This window comes from Salvelinus alpinus, chromosome 14 (genome assembly GCF_045679555.1).
Source record: "Salvelinus alpinus chromosome 14, SLU_Salpinus.1, whole genome shotgun sequence".
Lineage (NCBI taxonomy): Eukaryota > Metazoa > Chordata > Actinopteri > Salmoniformes > Salmonidae > Salvelinus > Salvelinus alpinus.
In genome coordinates this window covers 53,794,815-53,817,622 of record NC_092099.1, presented here as the reverse complement: position 1 = coordinate 53,817,622, position 22,808 = coordinate 53,794,815, and the positions used below count along the sequence as shown (strand labels likewise).

The window sequence follows — 22,808 nt, the reverse complement described above, 5'->3', positions numbered from 1 at the left end:
TCCTGCCCCCATCACCACAGTGGAAGTACAGGGAGCAGTATGAGCGTGCTAAGGGCAAGTTCACCTCCATCCTGGAGACTCCCGAGCATGAGAGCCACAAACGCAGCAAAGCCATCAGAGACGTGAGTTCACCTCGTCACACAACATTCAGTTAAAGATACTTTTTTTAAGGTCTCCCTCTTCTCAGAAAAATAAATAAAGTAACAAAATTAAATAAATATTTAATAAAATCATATAATGTATAAATGTATGATTTTGTTAGTACTATGTATTTATCAACATAACACTATATTTGAATAATTGTGACTTGCAACATTTTCTCATCACTTTTTCCAGAATGTCTACAAGATGGAGTATAACAAGAACAAGGCTAAGGGCTACACCCTGGGCCATGACACTCCACACAGCACACACATGAAGAAGGTCAAGGAGATCACCAGCGTGGTATGTACTCTACACTCTCAAAATTGATGCCTTCCATTTCACACATAACACAGCCACAAAGTCATAAACCCCACCTATTTCTACAATTGCTCTTCTTAAAATCTTATTTTAAACCTAACCTTAACCACACTGCTAACCTAATGCCTAACCCTAACCTTAAATTAAGACCATAAAGCTAATATTTTCATGATTTTTTACGATGTTGCCAATTTAGACATTGTGGCTATGCTATCTAGTGGAAAGCCTTACAACCACATGTCTAAGATTTAGATGGAGGCAGGTACAGTCATATCCCTGGTTCTGTATCAGTGTGTTTTTCTCTCCTTTGTCTCAGCTGAAGTATAAGGAGGTATATGAGAGGAGCAAGGCCCAGATCAACATGGACCCTGATTCCTTTGAAATCCGCGCTGCCAAGGAAGCCTACAAGAACATCAGCAATGTGAGTCTCTCTCTTCCAGTACTCCTCGTCTCCTCCTATCCATTTACCTCTGAACACCACTTCTGAATGAATGAATGAGTGTATTAGTGAATGAAGTTGGCTTGTTAGGGCCAGGTGTTATACCTGATGTTTTCCACCCTTCTGAAATGTTTTTTCTTGAGGCAGACCCTTCACTCACTGTTCTTTTCCTGTATGATTTGTCTCCTTCCAGCTGGACTACAGGAAGAAGTACCAGGCCACCAAGAACAAGTGGATCTGGACCGTCGACAGACCTGACTTTATCCAAGCTGCCAAGGCCAACTTCCAGCAGAGTGATGTGAGTCATGCACTACAGACCTTAGTTTGTTTGTATGTTTGTTTGTATGTATTTTAGCCCACAAGGGGGCTCATCTTCTAAGAGTCCATGAAAAACTATATGTAGAAGAATACAATCCTAAAAACAATAGTGACTTAGATGACTTAGCTACACACATAACAAAACACCGGCCCAGGTTTCTATACTGATTCCTTTGACATGGCTCTTCTGGTCTAACCGGTGCTGCATGTGTTGCTGTCCTCAGATTGAGTACACGTATGACAAGGAGATGATGAAGGGCTGTGTGATCTCCATCGTGGACGACAAGTTAGCCGTCCTGGCTAAGATGAATGCTGACTTAAGCAATGTGAGTAGTTGTTCCTTTACCTGCCACCCACCAAGCTGTTCTATTCTATTCTGACACATGGAAATGAAATCTGAAGGTAAAGAAAAGCCTGTGTTAATTGTGGTGCTTTGTTCTGTCCACCAGGTGAAATACAGAGAGAAGTATGAGAAGGCAAAGGGTCAGTATAAGACTGTTCTGGACACTCCTACTAACCTTCATGCCAAGTCAGTGCGCATTCTGGCATCTGAGGTAAGAAACAGAAAACACCAAACACATGACAACTACAGATACTTACTGTGTAATGTTTATTACTGCCAATAAATGACTTTCCTTACTAACCTACAGTATAGTTATTGTAGATAGATCTTAAATGTCATAATGAGAACCTTCATTTATGGATGAACGAGGAATTTGTCACAAAATATCTCAAGAACACTTGTTATAATGAATGTAACTGTACAGTATGTTAATGTGGTTTGTACGACGCCCAATCAGATTCCAGTCTGACACTAGTTATTGGTTTTCTTTCTGTCCTCAGAGCAAATACAAGCTGGCTGGCAAGATGGAGCAGCAGACCGGACAATTCACCACTCTGCCCACGACCCGTGACACCATCCACGCCAAGGACATGGGCAAACTGGTCAGCGAGGTCAGTCTCCCCCATACCAGCTGTTTAGTTAGAGCTGGAATACAGTCCTGAACCTTAATTTCCAGATTTCTCGCACAAAGTGAATGAGACTTCCCAAGACTATACAGTCCTGAGCCATTTGTTACCTTTGACGTCTTTGTCTCCGCTGTTCTGTCCACAGAAACAGTACAAGCAGAAGTTTGAGAAGGAGAAGGGCAAGTCCAAGTACAATAACATGAGAGTGCCTCCCGATGTGCAGCACGCCATGGACGTAGCCAAGAATCAGAGCAATGTAAGTCAGTCACATTCCTCTTCTATAAAAAGACTGTACTGTATATCTCCTATATTAAAGACATTCAATAGTTCATGCATGTTTTATAGAATTGATTGTTATTAATCAGTCAGTCTATTAAATGCAATAATAAAGCCCTTTTTACATCAGCAGTTGTCACAAATATCACTCTTTCCTCTCTCTCCATTTCTAGTTTGCCTACAGGCAGGAGGCTAAGGCCAAGCTCAACTACACCTCTGTGGCTATGAGCCCAGACATCATGAGGGCTACACAGGCCTCCAAGCTCGCCAGCAATGTGAGTGTTTAGTACACAGTGAATAGCCTACACAGTGGCGAAGCCTGTTAGCCTGTTTTGCTAAATTAAAGGGATTTTGTATTTGTTTACCTCTCTGAGATGAATATTCATGCTGTTGTTTACATTCTCAGCATGACGCCATCAAAGGCATCAAAACAAGTCATATCACGACAGTCTGTCTGTGCATTACCCACTGATAGTTTGTCAGAGGGGTTGGGTTAAATGCGGAAGACACATTTGGGTTGAATCCATTCATTTGTGAAACTGACTAGGTATCCCCTTATCCTTGTATTGTCCAGTCCACTCATGGTTTGTATATTGTGTCTGGTAGATTGGCTACCGTGAGAAGGCTCGCCAGGAGGCTGCCCATGGAGGTTCCCTGGTCCACCGTCCAGACATCGCTCTGGCCACTGCGGTGTCCAAGCTTAACAGCCAGGTACGGTCATCACCAAACCCTCCGAGTCTGAATTGACCAGTTGTTCCCTACACCTCAGGCTGTTTTCAATGCTTTTATTCCCCTTTATTTGATTATGTTTGTCCCCTCTCAGTTCATTTTTCTATCATTTCATTGTCAGTTATTTTCTGCTGTCAGAAAATATTTTCAGCTTTATTCACTGTCTCTGAAGATGTAAATTCAGCAGCCCAGATGACATGCCTTTCAGTTCAGCTTCCTGGAGATCATGATTGCTTCATAGAGATCTATACAGGGGCGTAACTTTCACTGGGGACAGGGAGGACATGTCCCCCCAACATTCGGAAATTGCATTTTTGTCACCTCTGGAATGTGATACAAACGTAGGCAACAGTGTGATTTAGGACCATGCGGACGCCTCCGAGCGGTAGGGTAGGCTGTTTGGAGTGTTTATCCGAAAGGATAAAAAAAGGTTTTTTAAATAATACTTTAAAAAAAGTGATATCCCCCCACTTCTAAAACCAAAGTTGCGCCCCTGGATCTATAGTATTGCTATAGTATTTGCTCAGCTGTCCTAGCTAGTCTGTAGCATAGGTAGTAGTGACCTTCCATCCATTAGGTGCTTCTTTTGCCACCCTGCATAACTACCCATGTTACCCATGTCCTATTCTGTCTTTGTGAGCTCTGACTGTCTCCTATTCTCCATAGAGTTACAGGTTAATATACTCCCTATAGTCCTCTCCATCTCCTCTCCATAGTTACATGTTAATATACTAGTCCTCTCCATCTCCTCTCCACAGTTACATGTTAATATACTAGTCCTCTCCATCTCCTCTCCACAGTTACATGTTACTATACTAGTCCTCTCCATCTCCTCTCCATAGTTACATGTTAATATACTAGTCCTCTCCATCTCCTCTCCACAGTTACATGTTAATATACTAGTCCTCTCCATCTCCTCTCCACAGTTACATGTTAATATACTAGTCCTCTCCATCTCCTCTCCATAGTTACATGTTAATATACTAGTCCTCTCCATCTCCTCTCCATAGTTACATGTTAATATACCAGTCCTCTCCATCTCCTCTCCATAGTTACATGTTACTATACTCCCCTTCATACCTGTACTACCCCTGTATAGCCCTCTCCCTTTCCTCCATATACTTATATTCCTCTCCCCTGTACTGTCTCTCAGCAGGCAAAACTGTGTTGTAATGCAGAGTTGTAGTGTTGTTACAGTATTGAAACGACATCATTTCAAGCAGTTTTGCCTGCAGGGTCCATCCCTCCCTCCCTAATCCCCTGTCTCTACTTGCTCCCTCCATCCTGTCGTGTCTTTGTTTTCTCACCCTGCCGTCTTACTGCTGCTTTGTAGGAGGAGTTGGAAGCCAGGCCCTCCCTCCACGGAGCTGCTTCCATCGATACTCCTCAGAGCCGCCACCTTAAGAAAATGAGTGCCCTGACTAGTAATGTAAGAAAGGAATAACTGAGACCCTGGGGCGGGGACCAATGGGCTGCAACTTCTTGCAACTTCCTGTCTGTGCCTTGTGACTTCTTTTCTCCTTCTATTCAATGACTCACTGATTGATTGATTTCTGGGAGTGTTTGTTGGGGCACCTCTGCTTCCATAATTCAAGAGGACATTTTTAAATTTCTGTTATGATTTGATAATTTTTCCTCCCTTTTTCCTCCATTTTCTTGTTTTCATTTGACCTACCTTCTTTGTATGTCTCCCATCGCAAGATTCGCTGGTCGCCAAACATAGAAAAGCATGGTGATGCAATAACTATTTTCCTAAAAGTCAATGAAAAATATTAAATCGATTTTTATTTTTTTAATTCTGAGTTGGATCAACATGTTAAAGGATAAATGTCTGAATAGCCGGGACATGTAGTCAATGTCTCGGTCTGATGTGGTATGACCCCTGCAGTGATACCGTGCCATGGGCTTATTGTTGTTGCATCATTCTACAGAATTACAGAATTATCTCTGTGCTATGAGGACTGTGTACATCCTGTATCAAACCTTATCTAAGGCATCTTATTCACAACTCGTTGTGTAACAGTAGGAGACAGAGTTGACCCCTATGAGAACCATTTTATTAGTTTGCCAGAAGTTCTGTCACTGCCTTTTCATTTGGAGCATATTATAATTAGAAGATTATTTTGCTCATTTCTTTTGGATTTACACACTCCTCATTCCTCTCTCCCTCTTTCTCTCTCCCTGGTGTTTCTCTTTCTCTATCTCTCCCCGATGTTTCTCTCTCCCTGGTGTTTCTCTCTCTCTCTCTCCCTCTTTCTCTCTCTATCTCTCCCTCTTTCTCTCTATCTCTCCCTGGTGTTTCTCTCTATCTATCCCTGGTGTTTCTCTCTATCTCTCCCTGGTGTTTCTCTATCTCTCCCTGGTGTTTCTCTCTCTCCCTCTTTCTCTCTATCTCCCCAATGTTTCTCTCTCTCCCTCTTTCTCTATCTCTCCCTGGTGTTTCTCTCTCTCTCTCCCCTCAATGTTTCTTTCTCTCCCTCTTTCTCTCTCTATCTCTCCCTGGTGTTTCTCTCTCTATCTCTCCCTCTTTCTCTCTCTATCTCTCCATGGTGTTTCGCTCTCTATCTCTCCCTCTTTCTCTCTCTATCTCTCCCTTGTGTTTCTCTCTGTCTCTCTCTATCTCTCCCTGGTGTTTCTCTCTGTCTCTCTCCCTCTTTCTCTGTCTCTCTCCATCTCTCCCCGATGGTTCTCTCTCTCCCTCTTTCTCTCTCTATCCTCTCCATGGTGTTTCTCTCTCTCTCCCTGGTGTTTCTCTCTGTCTCTCTCCCTCTTTCTCTGTCTCTCTCCCCCTTTCTTTCTCTCTCTATCTCTCCCCGATGTTTCTCTCTCTCCCTCTTTCTCTCTCTATCTCTCCCCGATGTTCTTCTCTTTCTCTCTATCTCTCCCTGGTGTTTCTCTCTCTCCCTCTTTCTCTCTATCTCTCCCAGATGTTCCTCTCTCTCCCTCTTTCTCTCTCTATCTCTCCCTGGTGTTTCTCTCTCTCCCTCTTTCTCTCTCTATCTCTCCCTGGTGTTTCTCTCTCTCCCTCTTTCTCTCTCTATCTCTCCCTGGTGTTTCTCTCTCTCCCTGGTGTTTCTCTCTCTCCCTCTTTCTCTCTCTCTCTCTCCCTCTTTCTCTCTCTATCTCTCCCTGGTGTTTATTTCTCTCCCTCTTTCTCTCTCTATCTCTCCCTGGTGTTTCTCTCTCTCCCTCTTTCTCTCTCTATCTCTCCCTGGTGTTTCTCTCTCTATCTCTCCCTGGTGTTTCTCTCTCTCTCTCTCCCCGATGGTTCTCTCTCTCCCTCTTTCTCTCTCTATCTCTCCCTGGTGTTTCTATCTCTCCCTCTTTCTCTCTATCTCTCCCTGGTGTTTCTCTATCTCTCCCTGGTGTTTCTATCTCTCCCTCTTTCTCTCTATCTCTCCCTGGTGTTTCTCTATCTCTCCCCGGTGTTTCTTTCTCTCCCTCTTTCTCTCTCTATCTCTCCCAGATGTTCTTCTCTCTTTCTCTGTCTCTCTCCCTCTTTCTCTCTCCCTCTCTCCCTGGTGTTTCTCTCTCTCTCTCCCCGATGTTTCTCTCTCTCCCTCTTTCTCTCTCGATCTCTCCCTGGTGTTTCTCTCTCTCCCTCTTTCTCTCTCCCTGGTGTTTCTCTTTCTCTATCTCTCCCCAATGTTTCTCTCTCCCCGATGTTTCTCTCTCCCTGGTGTTTCTCTCTCTCTCTCTCCCTCTTTCTCTCTCTATCTCTCCCTCTTTCTCTCTATCTCTCCCTGGTGTTTCTCTCTCTATATCTCCCTCTTTCTCTCCCTGGTGTTTCTCTCTATCTCTCCCTGGTGTTTCTCTATCTTTCCCTGGTGTTTCTCTCTCTCCCTCTTTCTCTCTATTTCCCCAATGTTTCTCTCTCTCCCTCTTTCTCTCTCTCTCCCTGGTGTTTCTCTCTCTCTCTCTCCCTGATGTTTCTCTCTCTCCCTCTTTCTCTCTCTGTCTCTCCCTGGTGTTTCTCTCTGTCTCTCTCCCTCTTTCTCTCTCTATCTCTCCCTGGTGTTTCTCTCTCTATCTCTCCCTCTTTCTCTCTCTATCTCTCCCTGGTGTTTCGCTCTCTATCTCTCCCTCTTTCTCTCTCTATCTCTCCCTGGTGTTTCTCTCTGTCTCTCTCTATCTCTCCCTGGTGTTTCTCTCTGTCTCTCTCCCTCTTTCTCTGTCTCTCTCCATCTCTCCCCGATGGTTCTCTCTCTCCCTCTTTCTCTCTCTATCCTCTCCATGGTGTTTCTCTCTCTCTCCCTGGTGTTTCTCTCTGTCTCTCTCCCTCTTTCTCTGTCTCTCTCCCTCTTTCTTTCTCTCTCTATCTCTCCCTGGTGTTTCTCTCTCTCCCTCTTTCTCTCTCTATCTCTCCCCGATGTTCTTCTCTTTCTCTCTATCTCTCCCTGGTGTTTCTCTCTCTCCCTCTTTCTCTCTATCTCTCCCAGATGTTCCTCTTTCTCTCTCTATCTCTCCCTGGTGTTTCTCTCTCTCCCTCTTTCTCTCTCTATCTCTCCCTGGTGTTTCTCTCTCTCCCTCTTTCTCTCTCTATCTCTCCCTGGTGTTTCTCTCTCTCCCTCTTTCTCTCTCTATCTCTCCCTGGTGTTTCTCTCTCTCCCTCTTTCTCTCTCTATCTCTCCCTGGTGTTTTTCTCTCTCCCTGGTGTTTCTCTCTCTCCCTCTTTCTTTCTCTCTCTATCTCTCCCCGGTGTTTCTCTCTCTCCCTCTTTCTCTCTATCTCTCCCTGGTGTTTCTCTCTCTCCCTCTTTCTCTCTATCTCTCCCTGGTGTTTCTCTCTCTATCTCTCCCTGGTGTTTCTCTCTCTCTCTCTCCCCGATGGTTCTCTCTCTCCCTCTTTCTCTCTCTATCTCTCCCTGGTGTTTCTCTCTCTCCCTCTTTCTCTCTATCTCTCCCAGATGTTCCTCTCTCTCCCTCTTTCTCTCTCTATCTCTCCCTGGTGTTTCTCTCTCTCCCTCTTTCTCTCTCTATCTCTCCCTGGTGTTTCTCTCTCCCTCTTTCTCTCTCTATCTTTCCCAGATGTTCCTCTCTCTCCCTCTCTCTCTCTCTATCTCTCCCTGGTGTTTCTCTCTCTCCCTCTTTCTCTCTCTATCTCTCCCTGGTGTTCCTCTCTCTCCCTCTTTCTCTCTCTATCTCTCCCTGGTGTTTCTCTCTCTCCCTCTTTCTCTCTCTCTCTCCCTGGTGTTTCTCTCTCTATCTCTCCCTGGTGTTTCTCTCTCTCCCTCTTTCTCTCTATCTCTCCCTGGCGTTTCTCTCTCTCTCCCTGACTTTTCTTCAGCTGGTTCCTCTACTGATTAGGAGTACCTCAGACTCTCTCTGCAATGGGATCCCAGCATCACTTTCTCCCTCATTTTCTATTTCTGACTACCATATATACTGTTCCAACAGCCTATATATGAAGTAAATGTTCTGTGTGTACATTTGTTTCCCATGCCTGTTATGTCTTAATTGCCTTCTGGGGTTAGTTTGCTCATTGAAAGTAAAATGTGTTATACCCACAGATACATTATATCAAATTAGTCCTAGAAGGCAACCTATGGTTTTTGACTTCAAATGGTTATGCTTTATAACAAGGGCTAATAACAGAGTACAGTAAGGAGTTACATAGATTCAGAAATTCTGAATTTGGATCCCTCTAAAATCATTGAACTAACCATGAGCCCTTTTTATATTATGTGACCGAATACTGTATTCTGGTGTACTGTTTTTCTCCTCGTTAATCCTACTCTCTCTGGGTCTGATTTTATTGGCTTACCTTCCTCACAGACACAATCAGACTGAGACTAACACACACACTGCCGTATGATATCCCTCCAGGTGCAGTACAAGGCCAAGTATGACAAGGAGAAGGGACTCAGGCCAAAGTATGACATGAAGGAAAGTGTTGTTTACAAGACTCAGAAGGATGCACACCAGCTGGCTAGTGAGGTACGTGTTGCACTCACCCAAGTAGGAGTACCACTCTTTTAATATGATAAATACTCATTCAGACTAAGAGGTCTTTACTCACAGGTGTTTATCAAAGATATACCAAGCAACCGGGACCAAGTAGTTCATGAGATGTACTATAGAAAACTCTATAATAATATATCTATATAATAATTACACTATATTATAATGATTTATCTATTTAATAGCTCTCTATAATACGATGATGTTCTTCTGTCTGTCTTCTCATCTCACAGGTGAAGTACAAGGGCGACCTGAAGAAGCTGCACAAACCTGTAACCGACATGGCAGAGTCTCTGTCCATGCAGCACAACCTGAGCACCAGCAAGCTGTCCAGTGACGTAAGACAATCTCACATAAGCCCTTGTACCACCGTCTTGAATCCCGGTAGTGTCATCATCACCATCATCCCGCGTTGCGTAACAACCGCCTTCTCAAAACCCAACCGCCTCGCCACGGCAACTCTCCAACCAAGTCATTCCATATCATTAGGAATCACTGGCTCTGCCTAGCTCTCTCCCAGCAGGCACATCTGGTTGTAATGACGTCATTTCAACCAGTTTACAACCAGAAATTGTTGGAATGACGTCATTTCAACCAGTTTACAACCAGAAATAGTTGGAATGTAGTTGTAATGACGTCATTTCTACCAGTTTACAACCAGAAATAGTTGGAGTGTAGTTGTAATGACGTCATTTCTACCAGTTTACAACCAGAAATAGTTGGAATGTAGTTGTAATGACGTCATTTCTACCAGTTTACAACCAGAAATAGTTGTAATGTAGTTGTAATGACGTCATTTCTACCAGTTTACAACCAGAAATAGTTGTAATGTAGTTGTAATGACGTCATTTCAACCAGTTTACAACCAGAAATAGTTGTAATGTAGTTGTAATGACGTCATTTCAACCAGTTTTGTCCTGCTTTGCTTATCTAAGCTATAGTAAAACACAGATCAATAGTGAGTTAATCCTCAAGGACATCATCTGGTAGTGACCCTGACCCTTCTCACCTTTGACCTACAAACTTCCTCACATAACCCCTTGTTCTCCCAATACTAGTACTAGAACCTGCTGTAACCTTCTTTTCCATGTCTTTTTTCATTAATCTATGGTCTAGATTAGTCTTTTTCACACATCGTCTCTGTCTAGCATGTTATCGTGTGCAGAATTGATTTCTTCCTCTTTTCTTCATAAAAATCTAACTTAGTATATCATAACTTAGTCTTCTATAACCACTGACGCTCAGAACTTTCTGCCTCACTCTCTTTTTTTAGTTTTCTTTCATTTCATTATTTTATTCCTTTTTATTCCCGCTCCTTAACTTTTTATAAAACATTCTTAAAAAATATATATATATATTTAAATGGGTAGCATTGAGTGAGCTAACGACAGTGGCTCTTTTTCCCTACGCCATTGTACTGAGCTGTTTACTGGGCGCTGATTCCCTCTTAGTACCAGTACAAGAAGAAACATGAGGACAGTAAGGGTCACTACCTCATGATTGCTGACTCACCAGAACAGCTTCATCACAAGGAGGCTTCAGAACTACAGAGTCACGTAAGTGGGCCAATGTATGGGACGACCTATGAATCAGTCCTATTGGCATCACCCGGTTTTAACTTCCTGTGTTTGAGACGTCAACTTCCTGTTTGAAAATCATCTCCAATATTACAATTCATCATGCGACCTGCGAATCTAAATTCTGAATTGTCCCAGGTTTCTTCTCCAACCTGTAAAATCATGAAATAGTGGAACACTTTGAGACATAATGAGTGTTTGTATTGTTGACTTGCAAAAACAGTTTTACTGGAAGTGTTGGTTGGGCTGTGTGTTATTATGTAAGTGATTTTTTTTATGAATCCACTCGTCACACCATCATTAAACCTGAGAAGTTTATACCGCAATCCTTATAAACTGGTTCCTGTGCGTCCATTCTGTGTGGAGTAATTTTGCCCTCTGGATTAGAAGGGAAAAATGAACTTCCCCTGGTTTAAGTGGAAACGATATCTGTACCAGAATTCACCATATTGAAACAAATCTGTGTCATAAACCCTGTTCTGAAGACACCTTGTTACACTGTTATGGTGTTATAGCCCAGTTGGTATCTTTTAGGCCTCAATGGTAACCTTAAATGGCCTATTTAGTCATATTTATTCAATAAAGTAAGTCAACTTTATTCAATAAATACATTTAGAGACTATGATATTGTGAATATATTTGTCTGACTCCTGTTTGTCTGACAGGTGAAGTACAAGGAGAAGTATGAGAAGGCTAAAGGAAAGGCCATGCTGGACTTCGAGACCCCCACCTATGTGACGGCTAAGGAAGCCCAGCACATGCAAAGCGCGGTAAATAGACATATCGTTTCAACCCAATATCTAACTGTTGGTTCAAATAACCATTTTACTTTGCAGTTTGGAGTTTCGCTGATGCTCAGAAGAGAACACGGAACACTCAACTGTTTTTGCCTGACAATGTATCTGTACTGTATTTCTGGGGTGGTATTTGGAGATTCTGTAGACTGTTGTGTGTTCTCCATAAGTGTTACTACAATGTCTGTGAACTGTACTTTCGCTATGTGTAATTTGATGTGAAAGGTAAGCACTGGCACTAGCGCCTATAACAGATTTCTATGGCACTGACACATGATGTACTGTAAGTTCAGAAATCCAAATGTTCCTCTGATGATCCAGGGTTAAGGTACGGTACTGGATGTCTGTCTGGTAATCATGTTTCCTTCCTGGTGCACAGACAGACTGACGCAAAACATAAGACTTGCCATACTGCGTGGATTTAATTTAGGGAACATGTTTCAACTATTGACTGCTGAAGAAGACTTGGCTCCTTACACAAAAGAGCACTATTATACATGCACAAACACAAAAAGGTTTCAAATATTATATTGTGTGTACAAAAACACTACCCACACCAGAGGTATACTGTGGTAATGCGTAAAGCAATACACCCCTGATTTGTTCTTAGTAAGAATATTGAGGTGAAGCTTGCATTGTGACTGTGGACTTACTACGCTTGGATGTTATACGTTGTAGCTCAGCTGTGTCTGTCACTTGTCTTATCTTTGTGGCTAATAGAAAGACTATCATAAGGAATATGAGGAGTCCATAAAGGGAAAGAACCTCTCAGGCTTGGAGGTCACCCCTGCCATGTTACATGTCAGACATGCCACCAAAATAGCCAGCGAGGTAACGAACGGGCATTTACCACCTCTTTCAACTCCTCATTCTTCTTCTCCTCCTCCAGTTCCTATTTCCCCTCCTCCTTCTCCTCCTCCTCATCCAGTTCTTCACTCTCCTCCTCATTCTCCTCATTCTCCTCCTCCTCGTCACCCACCCCTGGTAATCGTACTAAGTCCCTCACAACCACCACAGCCCTCCTTCTTTTAATCCCACTTGTGACTTTTTCTTAATTGTTCTGTCCCACCCAGGTTAGATATGGTCAGTTTGCATGCTTCGCCACCTGAAGATAATACACTCTATGACTATTACACGTAATAAATACACACTTTTCCATGTTCATAGTACCATAGTAATGCTACGTGACTATTTTAGTTGTAGAATTTGTTTTATTGTCATGTCTGCGCTGTCATCTATGTTGACATCCTGATTTGTTTAGTTCCCTCCATCCAGTAGGATACTACAGGAGGTTTGGTGCAAAACAACCATTCCCTCCATCTAGTAGGACACTACAGGAGGTTTGGTGCAAAACAACCATTCCCTCCATCTAGTAGGATACTACAGGAGGTTTGGTGCAAAACAACCATTCCCTCCATCTAGTAGGACACTACAGGAGGTTTGGTGCAAAACAACCATTCCCTCCATCTAGTTGGACACTACAGGAGGTTTGGTGCAAAACAACCATTCCCTGCATCTAGTGAGGACACTACAGGAGGTTTGGTGCAAAACAACCATTCCCTCCATCTAGTAGGACACTACAGGAGGTTTGGTGCAAAACAACCATTCCCTCCATCTAGTAGGACACTACAGGAGGTTTGGTGCAAAACAACCATTCCCTCCATCTAGTAGGACACTACAGGAGGTTTGGTGCAAAACAACCATTACCTCCATCTAGTAGGACACTACAGGAGGTTTGGTGCAAAACAACCATTCCCTCCATCTAGTAGGACACTACAGGAGGTTTGGTGCAAAACAACCATTCCCTCCATCTAGTAGGACACTACAGGAGGTTTGGTGCAAAACAACCATTCCCTCCATCCAGTAGGACACTACAGGAGGTTTGGTGCAAACAAACCATTCCCTCCATCTAGTAGGACACTACAGGAGGTTTGGTGCAAAACAACCATTCCCTCCATCCAGTAGGACACTACAGGACGTTTGGTGCAAAACAACCATTCCCTCCATCTAGTAGGATACTACAGGAGGTTTGGTGCAAAACAAACCATTCCCTCCATCTAGTAGGACACTACAGGAGGTTTTGTGCAAAACAACCATTCCCTCCATCTAGTAGGATACTACAGGAGGTTTGGTGCAAAACAAACCATTCCCTCCATCTAGTAGGACACTACAGGAGGTTTGGTGCAAAACAAACCATTCCCTCCATCTAGTTGGACACTACAGGAGGTTTGGTGCAAAACAACCATTCCCTCCATCTAGTAGGACACTACAGGAGGTTTGGTGCAAAACAACCATTCCCTCCATCTAGTAAGATACTACAGGAGGTTTGGTGCAAAACAAACCATTCCCTCCATCTAGTAGGACACTACAGGAGGTTTGGTGCAAAACAAACCATTCCCTCCATCTAGTAGGACACTACAGGAGGTTTGGTGCAAAACAAACCATTCCCTCCATCTAGTAGGACACTACAGGAGGTTTGGTGCAAAACAACCATTCCCTCCATCTAGTTGGACACTACAGGAGGTTTGGTGCAAAACAACCATTCCCTCCATCCAGTAGGACACTACAGGATGTTTGGTGCAAAACAACCATTCCCTCCATCTAGTAGGACACTACAGGAGGTTTGGTGCAAAACAAACCATCCCCTCCATCTAGTTGGACACTACAGGAGGTTTGGTGCAAAACAACCATTCCCTCCATCTAGTAGGACACTACAGGAGGTTTGGTGCAAAACAACCATTCCCTCCATCTAGTAGGACACTACAGGAGGTTTGGTGCAAAACAACCATTCCCTCCATCTAGTAGGACACTACAGGAGGTTTGGTGCAAAACAACCATTCCCTCCATCTAGTAGGACACTACAGGAGGTTTGGTGCAGAACAAACCATTCCCTCCATCTAGTAGGACACTACAGGAGGTTTGGTGCAAAACAACCATTCCCTCCATTTAGTAGGACACTACAGGAGGTTTGGTGCAAAACAACCATTCCCTCCATCTAGTAGGACACTACAGGAGGTTTGGTGCAAAACAAACCATTCCCTCCATCTAGTAGGATACTACAGGAGGTTTGGTGCAAAACAAACCATTCCCTCCATCTAGTAGGACACTACAGGAGGTTTGGTGCAAAACAAACCATTCCCTCCATCTAGTAGGACACTACAGGAGGTTTGGTGCAAAACAACCATTCCCTCCATCCAGTAGGACACTACAGGAGGTTTGGTGCAAAACAACCATTCCCTCCATCTAGTAGGATACTACAGGGGGTTTGGTGCAAAACAAACCATTCCCTCCATCTAGTAGGACACTACAGGAGGTTTGGTGCAAAACAAACCATTCCCTCCATCTAGTAGGACACTACAGGAGGTTTGGTGCAAAACAAACCATTCCCTCCATCTAGTTGGACACTACAGGAGGTTTGGTGCAAAACAACCATTCCCTCCATCTAGTAGGACACTACAGGAGGTTTGGTGCAAAACAACCATTCCCTCCATCTAGTAGGATACTACAGGAGGTTTGGTGCAAAACAAACCATTCCCTCCATCTAGTAGGACACTACAGGAGGTTTGGTGCAAAACAAACCATTCCCTCCATCTAGTTGGACACTACAGGAGGTTTGGTGCAAAACAACCATTCCCTCCATCTAGTAGGACACTACAGGAGGTTTGGTGCAAAACAACCATTCCCTCCATCTAGTAGGATACTACAGGAGGTTTGGTGCAAAACAAACCATTCCCTCCATCTAGTAGGACACTACAGGAGGTTTGGTGCAAAACAAACCATTCCCTCCACCTAGTAGGACACTACAGGAGGTTTGGTGCAAAACAAACCATTCCCTCCATCTAGTAGGACACTACAGGAGGTTTGGTGCAAAACAAACCATTCCCTCCATCTAGTTGGACACTACAGGAGGTTTGGTGCAAAACAACCATTCCCTCCATCTAGTAGGACACTACAGGAGGTTTGGTGCAAAACAAACCATTCCCTCCATCTAGTAGGACACTACAGGAGGTTTGGTGCAAAACAAACCATTCCCTCCATCTAGTAGGACACTACAGGAGGTTTGGTGCAAAACAAACCATTCCCTCCATCTAGTAGGACACTACAGGAGGTTTGGTGCAAAACAAACCATTCCCTCCATCTAGTTGGACACTACAGGAGGTTTGGTGCAAAACAAACCATTCCCTCCATCTAGTAGGACACTACAGGAGGTTTGGTGCAAAACAAACCATTCCCTCCATCTAGTTGGACACTACAGGAGGTTTGGTGCAAAACAAACCATTCCCTCCATCTAGTAGGACACTACAGGAGGTTTGGTGCAAAACAAACCATTCCCTCCACCTAGTAGGACACTACAGGAGGTTTGGTGCAAAACAAACCATTCCCTCCATCTAGTAGGACACTACAGGAGGTTTGGTGCAAAACAAACCATTCCCTCCATCTAGTTGGACACTACAGGAGGTTTGGTGCAAAACAACCATTCCCTCCATCTAGTAGGACACTACAGGAGGTTTGGTGCAAAACAAACCATTCCCTCCATCTAGTAGGACACTACAGGAGGTTTGTTGCAAAACAAACCATTCCCTCCATCTAGTAGGACACTACAGGAGGTTTGGTGCAAAACAAACCATTCCCTCCATCTAGTAGGACACTACAGGAGGTTTGGTGCAAAACAAACCATTCCCTCCATCTAGTTGGACACTACAGGAGGTTTGGTGCAAAACAAACCATTCCCTCCATCTAGTAGGACACTACAGGAGGTTTGGTGCAAAACAAACCATTCCCTCCATCTAGTTGGACACTACAGGAGGTTTGGTGCAAAACAAACCATTCCCTCCATCTAGTAGGACACTACAGGAGGTTTGGTGCAAAACAAACCATTCCCTCCATCTAGTTGGACAATACTGGAGGTTTGGTGCAAAACAACTGTCTGCTTTGTCTGCTTTGTCCATCTGGTTTTTCTGTCTGGTTTGGCTTTGTAAATGAACTTTGTTTCCTGTGTTTGTTGTGCATTATGCCCTAATGAAATGTAGGCATGAGTGCTTTTGACAAAGAGCCTCATGAACAAACTGTCTTGTACCAAATATTCTGTGGGAATTTATTGTCCTATTGTCTGATAAAATGGGATTGTTTTTTTAATCAGGCTGCTTACCAAACTCACCAATGTCTTTCCAATGTCTAATTTAATAAGTCTATTGGTCATAATACTTATTGTAAAAAATAAGAATAATGTCCGATTTGGCAACTCAATATTTGTCTATACATGCCAACCAAAACCAGAACTGGTCTGTCATAATCTGAAGGCGAGACTTGGTGGCTTTGAGCGGTACTACCACCTGAGCCTTTACCGTACCGTGTCCTGTCTGTGTGCCCTGCCTGTGTTACCCTGCCTGTCTCTCTGCAGCCTCTCTATTCTTCCTTCCGCCCCATAGAGAGATTACAGGAGGGATCTAGAGGAGGGGGTGAAGGGTAAAGGGCTAACTGTTTTTGAGGAAACTCCTGAGCTTTTGAGAGCAAGGAACGCCACTGCTATCCTGAGTCAGGTAGGACTGCTACAGATGGAACAGGCTTCTTCTCTAATCCCTCGCTCATCCCCCTCTTCCTCTGCTTCTTCTCCTCCTCCTCTTCCTGCTTCATCACCTAACTAACCAGGCAGCTGATTGGTTTTCTTCTTGGCTCTGGCTAATGACATCACTAATGTGTTTCCAACGCAGTTGTGGAGCTAATAGTGTAGTTCCCCAGGTTAACCAGATAATATGGTGTCTGAAACATCTTTCACTGAGATTCACACTAAACCTTCTTCTGTCTTTCAGCTCTGAGTGGACCCTTCCTGTCTCACATCACTCTCCCTCACTTGTAACTTAATCCCTTTATCTGTTCCTGTTGGTTTGTGATGCTAAGCTCTCTGTTCACGGTTCCCTAGGAGTCTCCTTAATCATCCCCTTAGCTGAAGATGTTTTAACCTGTGACGTTTCTGGTTCTGCAGCCCCTAAACCAATGTGACATAATATCCAGTAGTTATTTTGAATACTCACTATAAATAGTATTGTGTTTGACTTGACTGTGTGTAATGTGGCTGTTTGCAGAAAGAGTACAAGAAGACATTGGAGACAGAGATCAAGGGCAAGGGAATGTTGGCATTGGCTACAGACACGCCAGACTTCATGAGGGCTAGGAATGCTACAGACATCCTCAGCCAGGTCAGTGGGACTGGGTTTTTGGGCCAAGACACCCTTGTTTTGTAATATGTGCATTAAGTCCAGTAATTTCAAAAAGCATAATACATTATAGCCATATTTTTTTAGGTGATAACTACCAGAGAAGCAGTTTGTTGTAACCTAGAAGCTATTTTATATTGTCCAACTGTCTTCGTTATACCTGAGTTGCTGTATAGCTATTTTACATGTAATGAATGCACACTATAATCATAACCACTTTGTTATGTTCATTGCCTTCAATACTGTAATTGTGTACTGTACCAAGAATACTGAACAACCACTCTCCATCAGTGCATGTAGATGTTATTTAACAAAGAGTGTGTTTCTGAGCTGCAGTTTGTGTCCCTCCTCAGCAAAAGTACAAGCAGACTGCTGAGGCGGACAGGGCTAGCTACACTAGTGTTATCGACACCCCTGACATCCTCCACGCACAGAATATCAGGAACATGGTCAGCCAGGTAAGAGGAATGCTACAAACTACTATGGATGTCTATTATTAAAAGTGTACGTAAACACTTCATAAACTATGTAGATACATTTTGCATCGATTTGATTGATATAGACTAATTTGCTTTGAATAAATTGCCATTAGAGTTGAATGACCAAGCTCTTATGTGACGTCTCTCTCTCTCTCTGTGTACTTTGTCCCAACAGAAAAAGTACAGGGAGGAGGCTGAGAAGTGCATGTCTCACTATGTGCCCGTCCTGGACACCCCTGAGATGATGAGAGTCCGTGAGAATCAGAAGAACTTCAGCACTGTAAGTAGAAGCCTTTTAAAACTCTCCATTCCATTTTAGAACCTTCTGTTTTAGAACCCTCCGTTTGGAACCAAGGCCTAGGTTCCAGGTCTCAGGTTCACCATGTCCCCATGTCAGTCAGTGGCAGCAAGGTGTCTCTCTGTTCATCTTCAGTGTCTTGACTTCAAAGTATCACCTTCAATACTTTATATACATGTATATGTTCATTGTTTCTTTATGGACATCTGTTGTGTTGTGCTGTCTGAACTAAAAGAAACCAGCAGCATATGGACATTATGTTTATTATCTAATTACCGATTCAGAAAAGCCAGGCTCAAGACTTTTTATTGTCGTTTGAAAGTACAGTAGCTAATTTCATAATTTAGTTTACACTGAAAAAATATATAAATGCAACATGTAAAGTGTTGGTCCCATGTTTCATGTGCTGAAATAATAGATCCCAGAAATGTTTCTTACGCCCAAAAATGTTTATTTCGCTCCAACTTTGCGCACAAATTTGTTTACATCCCTGTTAGTTAGCATTTCTTATTTGCCAAGATAATCTATCCACCTGAGAGGTGTGGCATATCCTGAAGCTGATTAAATAGCATGATCATTACACAGGTGCACCTTGTGCTGGGAACAATAAAAGGCCACTCTAAATTTTCTTTTTTTACAGTTTTGTATCACAAGCCGCCTCCAACCTTGTTTTAGAGAATTTGGCAGTACGTCCAACCGGCCTCACAACCGCAGACGTTGTGTGGGCAAGCGGTTTGCTGATGTCAACGTTGTAAACAGAGTGCCCTATGGTGGCGGTGGGGTTATGGTCCGGGCAGGCATACGCTACGGACAACGAACACAATTGCATTTTATTGATGGCAATTTGAATGCACAGCGATACCGTGACGAGATCCTGAGGCCTATTGTGAGGCAATTTTTTTTAAAGGTATCTGTGACCAACAGATGCATATATGTATTCCCAATCATGTGAAATCCTTAGATTAGGGCCGAATGAATTTATTTCAATTGACCGATTTCCTTATATGAACTGTAACTCAGTAAAATCTTTGAAATTGTTGCGTGTTGCATTTATATTTTTGTTCAGTATATGTAATAACAGAATGGCTTATTAGATACCGTTGAAGTCGGAAGTTCACATACACCTTAGCCAAATACATTTAAACTCAGTTTTTCACAATTCCTGACATTTAATCCTAGTAAACATTCCCTGTCTTAGATCAGTTAGGATCACCACTTTATTTAAGAATGTGTAATGTCAAAATAATAGTTGAGAGAATGATTTATTTCAGCTTTTATTTCTCATCACATTCCCAGTGGGTCAGAAGTTTACATACACTCCATTAGTATTTGGTAGCATTGCCTTTAAATTGTTTAACTTGGGTCAAACGTTTCGGGTAGCCTTCCACAAGCTTACCACAATAAGTTGGGTGATTTTTGGCCCAGTCCACCTGACAGAGCTGGTGTAACTGAGTCAGGTTTGTAGGCCTCCTTACTCGCACGCGCTTTTTCAGTTCTGTCCACAAATTTTCTAAAGGATTGAGGTCAAGGCTTTGTGATGGCCACTCCAATACCTTGACTTTGTTGTCCTTAAGCCATTTTGCCACAACTTTGGAATTATGCTTGGGGTCATTGTCCTTTTGGAAGACCCATTTGCAACCAAGCTTGAACTTCCTGACTGATGTCTTGAGATGTTGCTTCAATATATCCACATCATTTTCCATCCTCATGATGCCATCTATTTTGTGAAGTGCACCAGTTCCTCCTGCAGTAAAGCACCCCCACAACATGATGCTGCCACCCCCGTGCTTCACGTTTGGGATGGTGTTCTTCGGCTTGCAAGCCTCCCCCTTTTTCCTCCAAACATAACGATGGTCATTATGACCAAATAGTTCTATTTTTGTTTCATCAGACCAAAGGACATTTCTCCTTTCAGGTTAATGCGTCTCCTTCCTGAGCGGTATGACGGCTGCGTGATCCCATGGTGTTTATACTTGCGTACTATTGTTTGTACAGATGAACGTGGTACCTTCAGGCATTTGGCAATTGCTCCCAAGGATGTACCAGACTTGTGGAGGTCTACAATTTTCTTTCTGAAGTCTTGGCTGATTTCTTTCGATTTTCCCATGATGTCAAGCAAAGAGGCACTGGGTTTGAAGGTAGGCCTTGAAATACTTTCACAGGTACACCTCCAATTAACTGGAATGATGTCAATTAGCCTATCAGAAGCTTCTAAAGCCATGACATCATTTTTGTTTAAGGGCACAGTCAACTTAGTTTATGTAAACTTCTGACCCACTGGAATTGTGATACAGTGAATTATAAGTGAAATAATCTGTCTTTAAACAATTTTTGGAAAAATTACTTGTGTCATGCACAAAGTAGATGTCCTAACCGACTTGCCAAAACTATAGTTTGTTAACAAGAAATGTGTGGAGTGGTTGAAAAACAAGTTTTAATGACTCCAATCTCTCTTTTCTTTTCTTGATGTTTTTGTTATTGGGAGACATGTTAACTGCACTTGTGCTCTTTTCCCTGTAGCTTCAGTACCAGACAGACCACCTTAAAAACGTAAAAGGCAAAGTGTCGTCAATAAAGGAAAGCCCTGAAATTCTTTGTGTTAACGAGAATACAAAAAAATTCTGTTGGGTATACCTACTGCTCCATGAGTATTTAAAAGGTCCCGTGTGGCTCAGTTGGTAGAGCATGGCGCTTGCAACGCCAGGGTTGTGGGTTCATTCCCCACGGGGGGACCAGGATGAATATGTATGAACTTTGTAAGTCGCTCTGGATAAGAGCGTCTGCTAAATGACTTAAATGTAAATGTAAATGTAAAAATATATACAGTGAGGGAAAAAAGTATTTGATCCCCTGCTGATTTTGTACGTTTGCCCACTGACAAAGAAATGATCAGTCTATAATTTTAATGGTAGGTTTATTTGAACAGTGAGAGACAGAATATCAACAAAAAAATCCAGAAAAACGCATGTCAAAAATGTTATGAATTGATTTGCATTTTAATGAGGGAAATAAGTATTTGACCCCTCTGCAAAACATGACTTACTACTTGGTGGCAAAACCCTTGTGGCAATCACAGAGGTCAGACGTTTCTTGTAGTTGGCCACCAGGTTTGCACACATCTCAGGAGGGATTTTGTCCCACTCCTCTTTGCAGATCTTCTTCAAGTCATTAAGGTTTCGAGGCTGACGTTTGGCAACTCGAACCTTCAACTCCCTCCACAGATTTTCTATGGGATTAAGGTCTGGAGACTGGCTAGGCCACTCCAGGACCTTAATGTGCTTCTTCTTGAGCCACTCCTTTGTTGCCTTGGCCGTGTGTTTTGGGTCATTGTCATGCTGGAATACCCATCCACGACCCATTTTCAATACCCTGGCTGAGGGAAGGAGGTTTTCACCCAAGATTTGACGGTACATGGCCCCGTCCATCATCCCTTTGATGCGGTGAAGTTGTCCTGTCCCTTTAGCAGAAAAACACCCCCAAAGCATAATGTTTCCACCTCCATGTTTGACGGTGGGGATGGTTTCTTGGGGTCATAGGCAGCATTCCTCCTCCTCCAAACACGGCAAGTTGGGTTGATGCCAAAGAACTCCATTTTGGTCTCATCTGACCACAACACGTTCACCCAGTTGTCCTCTGAATCATTCAGATGTTCATTGGCAAACTTCAGACGGGCATGTATATGTGCTTTCTTGAGCAGGGGGACCTTGCGGGCGCTGCAGGATTTCAGTCCTTCACGGCATAGTGTGTTACCAATTGTTTTCTTGATGACTATGGTCCCAGCTGCCTTGAGATCATTGACAAGATCCTCCTGTGTAGTTCTGGGCTGATTCCTCACCGTTCTCATGATCATTGCAACTCCATGAGGTGAGATCTTGCATGGAGCCCCAGGCTGAGGGAGATTGACAGTTCTTTTGTGTTTCTTCCATTTGCGAATAATCACAGAAACTGTTGTCACCTTCTCACCAAGCTGCTTGGCGATGGTCTTGTAGCCCATTCCAGCCTTGTGTAGGTCTACAATCTTGTCCCTGACATCCTTGGAGAGCTCTTTGGTCTTGGCCATGGTGGAGAGTTTGGAATCTGATTGATTGATTGCTTCTGTGGACAGGTATCTTTTATACAGGTAAGAAACTGAGATTAGGAGCACTCCCTTTAAGAGTGTGCTCCTAATCTCCGTTCGTTACCTGTATGAAAGACACCTGGGAGCCAGAAATCCTTTTGATTGAGAGGGGGTCAAATACTTATTTCCCTCATTAAAATGCAAATCAATTTATAACATTTTTGACATGCATTTT

The 22,808-nt window shown here is 43.2% G+C and overlaps 1 protein-coding gene across 19 annotated transcripts in view; it reads left to right on the top strand.

The window, feature by feature from the left end:
- Nucleotides 1-22,808, top strand: part of LOC139539080 (nebulin-like) — a 104,008-nt gene that overhangs the window by 74,205 nt on the left and 6,995 nt on the right. For 11 of the 19 annotated variants that reach the window (XR_011667867.1, XR_011667868.1, XM_071341803.1 and 8 more), the window contains 20 exons: nucleotides 21-122; nucleotides 337-444; nucleotides 779-883; nucleotides 1,095-1,199; nucleotides 1,444-1,545; nucleotides 1,669-1,773; nucleotides 2,063-2,173; nucleotides 2,334-2,444; nucleotides 2,638-2,739; nucleotides 3,071-3,175; nucleotides 4,527-4,622; nucleotides 9,019-9,129; nucleotides 9,387-9,491; nucleotides 10,605-10,709; nucleotides 11,396-11,500; nucleotides 12,245-12,355; nucleotides 16,954-17,064; nucleotides 17,608-17,721; nucleotides 18,093-18,197; nucleotides 18,394-18,498. Coding sequence is in view for 17 of the 19 variants with exons in the window: in XM_071341803.1 (XP_071197904.1) it covers nucleotides 21-122; nucleotides 337-444; nucleotides 779-883; nucleotides 1,095-1,199; nucleotides 1,444-1,545; nucleotides 1,669-1,773; nucleotides 2,063-2,173; nucleotides 2,334-2,444; nucleotides 2,638-2,739; nucleotides 3,071-3,175; nucleotides 4,527-4,622; nucleotides 9,019-9,129; nucleotides 9,387-9,491; nucleotides 10,605-10,709; nucleotides 11,396-11,500; nucleotides 12,245-12,355; nucleotides 16,954-17,064; nucleotides 17,608-17,721; nucleotides 18,093-18,197; nucleotides 18,394-18,498 (2,124 nt within the window). In the remaining 2 variants the exon portion in view is untranslated. The remainder of the gene's footprint in view (nucleotides 1-20; nucleotides 123-336; nucleotides 445-778; nucleotides 884-1,094; nucleotides 1,200-1,443; nucleotides 1,546-1,668; nucleotides 1,774-2,062; nucleotides 2,174-2,333; nucleotides 2,445-2,637; nucleotides 2,740-3,070; nucleotides 3,176-4,526; nucleotides 4,623-9,018; nucleotides 9,130-9,386; nucleotides 9,492-10,604; nucleotides 10,710-11,395; nucleotides 11,501-12,244; nucleotides 12,356-16,953; nucleotides 17,065-17,607; nucleotides 17,722-18,092; nucleotides 18,198-18,393; nucleotides 18,499-22,808) is intronic. The other 8 variants (XM_071341815.1, XM_071341814.1, XM_071341809.1 and 5 more) reach the window with 7 other exon arrangements.